This window comes from Carex rostrata, chromosome 30 (genome assembly GCF_964058835.1).
Source record: "Carex rostrata chromosome 30, lpCarRost1.2, whole genome shotgun sequence".
NCBI lineage: Eukaryota > Viridiplantae > Streptophyta > Magnoliopsida > Poales > Cyperaceae > Carex > Carex rostrata.
In genome coordinates, this window is record NC_135947.1 from 920,590 (window position 1) to 931,278 (window position 10,689).

General features: G+C 31.1%; 1 protein-coding gene across 1 annotated transcript; it reads left to right on the plus strand.

Annotated features, from left to right (window-relative positions):
* The first annotated feature begins 7,783 nt into the window (after positions 1-7,783).
* On the plus strand, positions 7,784-9,304 carry LOC144547101 (ribonucleoside-diphosphate reductase small chain-like). Its single transcript, XM_078295708.1, has one exon. The coding sequence runs from the start codon at positions 8,066-8,068 to the stop codon at positions 9,083-9,085; it is 1,020 nt and encodes a 339-aa protein (XP_078151834.1). The 5' UTR covers positions 7,784-8,065; the 3' UTR covers positions 9,086-9,304.
* Positions 9,305-10,689: the final 1,385 nt, after the last annotated feature.

A 10,689-nucleotide genomic window follows, 5' to 3' on the forward strand; every position in this document is an offset into this window, starting at 1 on the left:
GCCTAGCCATCTTCAAGGAATTTTCGAAGCATTCTCTCAATAGCGTCCATGCTGCCATAATAGACCAAAAAGAAGCACATCTAGTAGTCTTGCTATGAGAAAATAAAATCTTTGTAAGCTGCAGTGGTCCGTTTTTCAAAAGCTTATTTTTATTTTATTTTATTTGGTTTTAGAATTGGATACTCTGGGTGAAGTCTTTCACAGCATTTGCACACTGTGGATTTGATCTAACAAACGAAGGCAAAAACAAAGAAGAAAATGAAAGCAATCCAAAGAAAATAAGTTTCTCATTTGAGAACCAATTAAATTATTATTAAGCGGAAGGAGTTAGAAATTTGACATTCTCTCAGACTGATTTTGAGCGGAGACCCGTTGTATTGGAAGGAGATAGAAATTAAATGGACACCTCCATTTTAAAAAGGGTAAATTAGTCAATACAATTTTCAAAATAATTAAATAACATTTAAAATAAATAAAAGGGGATAAAAGAAAGAAAATCAAATTTATATGGAGATATTGGCTATTATGATATATTCATGAACAAATTGACTATTTTAAAAGTTTGAACGGGTACCCTATAAATTTTCCCTTAAAAATAAAGTTGACACCTCTCAAGATTTAATCTGACACATATTTTCCAAATAACAGATAATGGGCCTGCTATAATCAGCCTTAAATGGAAGTAATTGGGCTCAAAATAAAGAGCATTGAAGGTTTTATTTTAATATTTTATCAATTTTTGCGAGTTTAAGATCTCAGTTGGATTTTGAATTTATTAAAGACGCACGATACGTGTTATATGAGAAATCCAACATATTTGCATGTTTCAGAATTAAGTATAAATGAACTTAAGTCCAATTGTTTGTTGAAAAATATTTTTTGGTGATTTCAGAATCTGACATGTGGTCCAAATTGATTAAAAGTATGAAGAAACACATACAACGTGTTTTAAATGAATTTCAGATGATTTTATGCATGAATGAAATAGGATATAAACGTGAAGGGAGGTAAGAGTAGTTTGCATTATCTATGCATCTTATTCAATCATAACATATATGTGTTGATGGTACTAACTAATATTTGTTGAATATAAAGAAGTGTTAAGAAAATAGAAAATTAATCTAATTCTATTTTTTAATACAAAATTTGACAATATATTTCTAATAATTGTATTCATAACTTTGCATATTTCAGACTACTACAACGGAATATCAGAGGAAATCAACAAATCAATAATATTAATTTGATCTATATAAATATAAAGTAGGATTTAATTCAATACAATTATCTTAATAAACTATTATTTAAATTAAACTTGGATGCTTGCTTGAGAAGTGATAATTTGAGATATATTATCGTAAGAGGTAAAAATTATTCAGAGGAAATGAGAAAGATGCATGAGCTTTTGTTATCATAAATGTTAAGAAAGATTATTTTTATTATTGTATTGATAGCATAGTATCGATTATTTAATTATTTTTTATATTTTGAAACTTCTTCAATTATGTGATTCTAATTAAACAGTCAACACCTATATCTAGTGAAGTATTTTATTTTAAATCTAAAAAAATCACAAAGCAAAAAATATATATAAATGATGAACGTATTTGATAAACTGTTCTCAATATCAAAGAATTAGTTACAAAATCTATATATGAAAAAAAATATATATAAAATGTCTTTGAAGGCAACTATATTCTTTTTAGCATCGTTGAACTACAACAAAACAAACAAAAATAAACTTTTCATGTCTTAAAATTTGAAAATTTTGAGAAATGAAAACATACATAACAAACTTTTCCGTGCACCCGTTGATCATATTATTGTGTGAAAATATTTATGTGTACTGTTTATCAACATCATACAAATTACAACATTTTCTTACTAAATTGGGCTGCTGGAAGGGAACGAAGAGGCGTTTGTCAATTTTATTATTTATTAATATTAAACTGTATTTTTAAGTGATTAAATTGTCAAATAGGTACTTCAATAAAATAAGTTAATTTAGATGTGGAAATAAATAATTTTGCAAATTTTGATGGAAAGGTATCTTAATTTCTCTTTTTATTATTGAATGAATTTGAGAAATATTTGTTGAAAGTTCTTTTGGAGTTCGCATCCTATATCTCAAACTTTGAGTGGATTTATGGAATATCCGGACCGTTCAAATACTCTCTGCACGAATTTCAAAGCACACCAATACTAACTCCGTGCATTCCGAATATGCAGCGAAAAAAAAAAAATTGATCCTGCTTTAAACTAACTCAAAATTTGAGATATCTCAGATGATAAAGACTCAAGTTTTTGTGGAGGTCCTGGTCATGTATTATTTGGTCCTGAACTCCTGATCATGCATTGTTCATGTCTCATATATTTTGATTTTTATCACTTTTGCTAGTTCTTTGCCATTGATTCAATTAAAATTACAAATCTGATATCATCTTCTTCTTCTTCTTCTTTTCTGACTATATATATCACACATTAAATTACCAGTACATATCAAATACCAAAAAACTTCATTCAAATTTTATTTTATTTTTCAATTACTATTTTCTTTTGGTGACAATTGGACTTAATTGATTTAATCCGTCCCTTTAATATACAATTAGAAAGATCTCTAACTATGTTTATTTACAATTATTGATAAATGAAAAGATACCTGAATTATACCAGAATTGAAAATTAATTCTTCTTCTTTTCTGCTCTACGCTCTCCATCGATCTACGCTCTCCCGAATCTAACTACATTGTAACAAGATACCTAAATTATATCCAAATAATTCATTTTTGGGGTGATGCCGAACCGAACGCCGAATTATTCGGTTGATCAAACTTTGACCGAATTAAACCCAAATAATTCACGAATTTTACAAACTTTTCCCGATTTTACTAATTATTCATGAATTTTTCCTGAATTTTTCCAAGAACAATTATTATTTTTTGCTCCCTTGCAGGATTGAGATTTCTGATTTGGATAATTCCGAATCATTTCTGAATTATTTCCGAATCACGAATTTTTGTTCTTGTCGAACCGAACCAAATAATTCATTTGTCACTATGGAAGGAAGTAGTGTAATGGGGCCCACTCAAACAAATAACACATATAACCGGGGCAAAATCTATTTAAATATTCATACCATTTTACCTCGTTTTGAATTTGCTTCAAAAAATTACAAATATACATATGTTAATATTAAAATTAATTGGTTAATGCATATATAGCAAGCATATAACTAATCAGAATACTCTTCTAAATAGTTCCCCATACCTCCATTAGAAGTTCATTTTGCTCCATGTCATGAATGGTTTGATGTAGAAATTAAGGTTTCATACAACTAATAAAACAAATAATAAAAATTGTTACATGGGTTTAGTTGAATTTGCATATTTTTGTAACCAAGTTAACTAGTTAGTCCTTCATTCCTTATCATTTGGTACTACTCTTGAGAAAAGGACCAATTTCAAAAACAAAAAATAATTTATTAATCATAAATAGTCAATACTAATTAATAAGAAATATGTTAATTTTTTTTTTTTTACCATCTAAGTTGAAGCTGCCGATTTGTGAAGGTAGACATCTTGTCTATTTATCACAGTTGAATAGAACTAATGTCTATGTATGCAAAGGTGTAAGAACGTAAGGTCACAGTTGTGCCTTCACAAGTACACCTTTACAAATATAGACATTTTTTTCTATTCAACTGTAATTTTATTTGTCGCCCAATTTTTATTCAAAACACTAATCAAATATAGGTTACACTGCCATAGAACTCGTGCAATTGCATGTTATTTAGTTCCATCGTATTAGTTATACTCGAGCAAGCTCAATTTGAAATATATATTGCTGGGAGTCTAGCTAGCGTCACGCATTATTTGCCTTCAGTGGCAAAAGTTTGATGAATTGGAAATGTGAAATTAATGTTTTATAAAGCTCTTGTTGTCTTTATTGAATATATATATCACCAATTATTATTTTGTTTTATTGCTGAACCACAACAAACAAAAAAGCAAAACTTTTTACGTTTTAAAATTTGAAAATTTTGAGAAACGAAAACATACATAACAAATTTTTCCGTACACGCCTTAATCATTACTGTGTGAAAATATTTATGTGTATTGTTTTATCAACATCATACAATTGAAAACATTTTTTTTAGTAAAAATAAAGAATTTTTTTTACTATAGAATCTCCAGACAAAAATGGTTATAAATATAGAAATTATTAACTTGAACATTAATTGACATTAAACTACATGTGTATTTTATTTATGAAGTTTTTGAAACAAAATTCAAATTTCGTATTATTCATGTTGTCTTAGCAAAGTCCAATTAGAATCACATAGTTGGAAGAAGTTTCAAGATATAGAATAATTAAATGATCAATACTAAGCTATCAATACAATAAAACAAAATAATAATTGTTGATATATATTCAATAAGGATAACAAGAGCTTTATAAAACATTCATTTTTTACATTTCCAACTCATCAAACTCTTGCCACTGAAGGCAAATAATGCGTGACTCTAGGCCCATTTTCATGAGTTTAAGTTTCTGAAAAATAAAAGAGACAAAATTGTGTTATTTATTTTCGTGAGTTAAGTTTCTGAAAAATAAATAAATAAAGAATAAGAGGAATTATGACTTTGTGAGTTTGACAACTTTTTAGTTTACGGATTGATCGGATTTATCTTTTGATTAATATCCCAAAAAGGCAGGAAACTTTTTGTTTGTACTTCCAGTATAAAGAAAACTGAGAGAAGATCCAATTTATCTATATAATAGGGAGAGAGTAAAACTTATGAAGTACTTAATGTATTTTATGGTTTGATTTATTTTAAACAAGAATTATTCTCTGACTTCATACCGAAAAAATATTTTTCAAATAAATAATTAGATATCTAAAATGAGAAAATTAATTATGTAATATTAAAAAAAAGTGGACACAAGTATGTAGGGGTGAAAACGGAGTTGGATTATCCGATCCGAATCCGAATTAAGCGGCTGCTGATTTTACTGTTTTGTTAAGCCACCGTTGGATCAACAATTTTGTAAAATACTTAATAAATAGTAAAAAAATTCAGAAAAATGTAAAATTTGGTCTCCAAGCACATATTAATATGGAGAACAAGATAAACGGTTTGGATCGGTCATTTGAATTTTGAATTTTAGATTTATGGTTCAATGCACAAACCCCTCCATACATTGCAATGCACCATAGCCCATCTCTATATATGAGATGGGCTACGGTGAGTTGCGAAGTAAAGCGACTATTTTACTTCACGCTCATATTTTGCGATTTTAAAGTTCAAAACGTCGATCCGAACCGTTCATCTTGTTCTCCATATTGAAATGTGGTTAGAGACCAAATTTTACATTTTTTTTGAATTTTTTTACTATTTATTAGGCAATTTTCAAAGTCACTGATCTGATGGTCCAGAAAATTTTACTGTTTTTTACTATTCACACCAAAACAGCAATTTTAAAAAATGCTTAATAAATAGTAAAAAATTCCAAAAAATATAAAATTTGGTCCAAGTACATTTTAATATGGATTAAACATCTAACGGTTCGGATCGGTCATTTGAACTTTCAAAATAAAAATATGGCGTGAAGTAGAAATGCGTTTTACTTCGCAACTCACCGTAGCCCATCTCTCTCTCAATATATATATGTGTGATTATAATACTTGTATTATATTACATAAGTGAATTATTTATATGACTCAATTATCTGATCATTATTCGTTTTATATCCGTATCCGTATTCGTTTAAGACGGATTTGGTTTTGAATTTTGATATCTGTTTACTATCCGTATCCGTATTCGTATCCACTCATTATCCGACAAATGCGGATATGGTATTAGCATTATCCGCTCTATTTTCACCCGTACAAGTATGTCTTTTTAAAAAAAATTGAATTCTCTTTGGTTTCCCGGTAGAAACGTTTCTGTTTTGTTTTGTTAAATTATCCATATTTGCACTGTGAAAATAAATATAATTAGTCAAAGCGATATTATCAGCATATCTACATCATCTAAGAGTATATCTAGATATAATAAACTATCTACGTATCTACATCATCTAAGAATATATCAATAATAATATCACGAGTAAGACTTGAGTGCTATGGATAGCATAAGGTTATTCGTGTTACGGTCTGAAAAAAATATTGAATAAATTTTGAACTTTAATTTAAGTAGCTTAATAAATTGGTTATATAATGAACTTATAGAATGCCAGCTTTTACTATTTTTATGATTTATGAAAGATGGCAAAAAAATAACTTAAGAATAATAAAAATTTGTTAATATTTTAAGGTATTTTTTTTGTCATATTTCATATATCATAAAAAATAGTAAAAATTATTATTAAGGCAATATAACATCTAGCAGCCACTGTTCGGCTGAAAAAAAAAATCAATCTATTGAACTACTTAAATTGAAATTTAAAATTTATGCGATAAATTTTTAAGACCGTAACACAAATTACCTAATGCTATCCATAGCACTCAAGTCTTACTCTAATATAATTACCAGCATCATTCAACGAATCCGGTCGTCGGAGCAGACCAATTTTTTTTAATAATCTATAAAATAAATAAATTTAGAGAATATATAATTTTCAATTAATTTTCAGAAGTAATCTTACTGTTGAATAATTCAGTAATAATCTAGCACTTTTAAAAGAGCTTCCTTTACTGGATAATCTAGCAGATTCGAATATTTCTCCGTAACTTATATATTAAAATATCAAGAAACGAACCTTAAAAAAATATATTAAAAACCGATTGAACAATTTTGTTTGACCTTTTTTACTTTTATATTAAAATAATAGAAAGTTTATGATTTGAGATGTTAAATTAATATTTTAACTTAAAATTTCATCATGATATTTTGTTTTTTACGAGAAGAGTTATTATCTGAAAAGTTGAATAGATTTAATATAATAAATGTTAAAATATTAAAAAACGATTCAGCAATTCAACAATTTCATTCGACTTTTTTGCTTTTTATATTAAAATAATAGAAAGTTTATGGTTTTAGATGTGAATTTAAAATTTTAATATAAAATTTATCACGACATTTTATTTTTTTACCAGAAGAGTTCGTATTTGAAAGGTTGATAATGTTAATATAAAAGATATATTTTAATATAAAAGCTGCGGGGAAATAGTTGAATCTGCTATATTATCCAACGGAAAAATCCGCTATAAAATTACTGGATAATTCAACGGTTTTACTCTGAAATATTGTTGGACTACTTCTGAAAATTTATTAAAACTATGTTAATTTTTAATTTATTTATTTTATAGGTAATTAATAAAAATTTCAAAAGAATAAATTTAGAAATTAAGATTATTTGATTCACGTTACATCTTTTTATCAATAAAATTATTAGACATTTAAAACTTAAAAAAAATACATAATTTAATTCCGATTTTGTCTTTTTCTCAGACAAAAAGAGCGGCTTTACTAATAAGTTACCAACTTACCATGATTAGTTTCCTTTCAGCGAAAGAACCTTAGCACGGAAGCCAATCTGCTCCTTTTCTTGAGAAAAGGAGGGCCCTCCTATCCAATCCGAACCGTTCAACATTGATCAAACGGCTTCAATTTCTTTTTAACATGGCACGAATCTCAAAGCACAAATAAATCAAATATAATTGAAACTGTTTGATCAATTTTAAACGGTTCGGATGGAGAATAGGAGGGTCCTCCTTTTCTCAAGAAAAGAAGCAGAATTCATTCCCCTTAGCACAAACCATTGCGCTCCCAAAAACCTAGAACCGCGCCAAAACTTCAATTCCATTCCTCTAATTTACAATTTCAGTTCCCCCCAAATTTGCTATCTACCCCTCCCACCATCTTCCAGCGTAAGCTTCGCATTCAAAATTCCCCCCAAAATTTTCGAACCCTTTTGACAACGCTATAAATCCGCCTCCACCCATCACTTCCTTCTCTGTACCTCTCCTCGTATCTTATCAATCTATATCTCTAATTAAACTTTTACCTATCAATCCATTCCCCTTAAAAATTTCATAAGAAACCCATCAATCTTCAAGAAAATGCCTGCTGTTCCATCTCTAATTCCAGCTTCTTACCTCGACGAGCCGCTCCTTGCGCTGAATCCGGACCGCTTTTGCATGTTTCCTATCAAATTCCCTTCCATTTGGGAGTTTTACAAGAAGGCGGTGGCTTCTTTCTGGACGGCTGAGGAGATTGACCTCTCGCAAGATTTGCAGCACTGGGATGTAACCCTAACAGCAGATGAGCGCCATTTCATCTCCCACGTGCTCGCCTTCTTCGCCTCCTCTGATGGCATCGTGCTGGAGAACCTTGCCACTCGCTTCATGTCGGACGTGCAACTCCCTGAGGCTCGCGCCTTCTATGGTTTTCAGATTGCCATAGAAAATATCCACTCCGAAACCTACTCTCTCCTTCTGGAGACCTACATCAAAGATGATGTCGAAAAGTCGGGACTTTTCTCTGCTATTGAGACGCTGCCATGTGTGGCCCGCAAGGCAGAATGGGCTCTGCGCTGGATTGATTCATCAGAGTCCTTTGCTGACCGGCTGGTGGCTTTTGCGTGTGTTGAGGGTATCTTCTTCTCTGGTTCATTCTGTGCTATTTTCTGGCTCAAGAAACGTGGTCTGATGCCGGGTCTGACTTTCTCCAATGAACTCATTTCTCGGGATGAAGGATTACACTGTGATTTTGCATGTTTGCTGTATGGGTTGTTGAACAGGAAACTGAGTGAAGAGAGAGTCAGGAGTATAGTGATGGATGCTGTGGAAATTGAGAAGGAATTTGTGTGTGATGCATTGCCGGTGCGTCTGGTGGGGATGAATGCTGATTTAATGACCCAATACATTGAATTTGTGGCGGATCGACTGGTTATGACATTGGGTTGTGACAAGATTTATGGGGCTGGGAACCCATTTGATTGGATGGAGCTTATTTCGTTGCAAGGTAAGACAAATTTCTTCGAGAAGAGAGTTGGGGAGTACCAGAAGGCTTCTGTAATGTCTAACCTCAATGGAAATGGTGGTGGCAATCATGTTTTCAAGATTGATGAGGATTTCTGAAATTTTTTTCTTTTATTCTTAGGAAATAATTTAGTCATGAATGGTGTTGTTCAGTTTCTGTATTGTGTAATGTAATGTTTCTGAAATTCATAATGGCTGGGAGGTGTTTGATGAAATGCTGAGAGGTGGAAGGAGTAGTTTAGGGGTATTTTAATTGTGAGTTTGAATAGTATAAATGTACCTCATTTGCTTCTTTGGGTATATGATTAATTATTTGCATATTTCTGTTCATATCTAAAGGCATTACTCCTGCAAAGTAATTTCAAGATAATTAATACAAAATAGATTACTATAACGAACTTGTCAACAAAGTAAATAGATTGCTATAACTTGTCAACAAAGTAAATAGATTACTATGACGAACTTGTCAAGTGTCAACAAAGTAAATAGATTACTATGTCGAAATTGTCAACGAAGTTTATTTAAGGGTACTATTCTTAACACTATTTTTTTTATATTATAGTAGTAGTTCACATGTGACTCCTTCAAACTTAGTGGCGGTTAATATTGTAGTGGGAGTCACTCAGAAAGTGTGCAATTCATCAAGCCATTTCTGTCATTGGGCTGGCAATGTTGGTTCAAGTGAATTCGTGAAAGAATTCTGCCAGAAGTTAAGGAAGAGGTAACATCCTTCATACATTAGTTCTATAGTCATCAACTCGAATTGCAGGAATATAATAAACTTTCTTGCATAGTTTCTAAATAAGAAACTCTTTCACATCCCTGAAACTGAATTAAAAACTGCCACATCAGATTAAAAACTCTAATAATTTCAGAAATGTAGATGCTCTAAGAAGGCAAATTTGATATTTGTCCCCAGAAAGGAGAACCCGACTATAACCTTTGACTACCATCTGATCAGTATTATCAACCTATTCCCAAAGATAATTTCAAAGATACTAGCAAACAGTCAAGCAAGAGAACTATTGCATCTAGTTCCAATCCAGTATACCACTTTTATCCAAGGCTGATATATTGCGGAAAATGTCATTTCAACTAGAGATCATTCGTTACTTGTCACATGGGGGCCATCAAGCAATTCTTGCCAAATTGATTTTCGATGGTATTCGATTTGATCAATTGAGTTCTTACTGAAGGTCTTGGAAGGACGGGGTTTCCGTCAAGATGGAAGTCTTGGATTAAGAACATCCTAACAACTAGCTCTTCTCGAGTGCTGATCAATGGTTACCACAGTATTTCACTCATAGGCAAGGACTTCACAGGGGGGACCCTCCCCCATGCTGTTCATAATTGCTGCAGATGTATTTCAAAGAATGGTAATGGCATTGAACAACAGCTTGAAAACTCGGACGCCTAAGTTAAAAGATCCAATTATGGCCTTGCAGTATGCGGATGATACCGCCTTCATTCTCAATGCGGAGGTAGCAATGGTAGTATTCTTTAAGATGATACTGAAGCTATTCTCAAAGATGTCAGGGTTGAGCATCAATTTCTTCAAAAGTGCTATTGTGCCATATAATCTAACTAGGCAACAGATAAAAGTGGTAGAATCAATCATTGGATGTGCGTCTGCATCTTTGCCAATAATGTATTTGGGAATGCCGCTAACAGTTAAGAGACCGGACAGGCAAGCCTTCATGCCC

Coding starts and splice junctions, on each gene's coding strand:
- LOC144547101 (XM_078295708.1), top strand. CDS start 8,066: ATGCCTGCTGTTCCATCTCTAATTCCAGCTTCTTACCTCGACGAGCCG.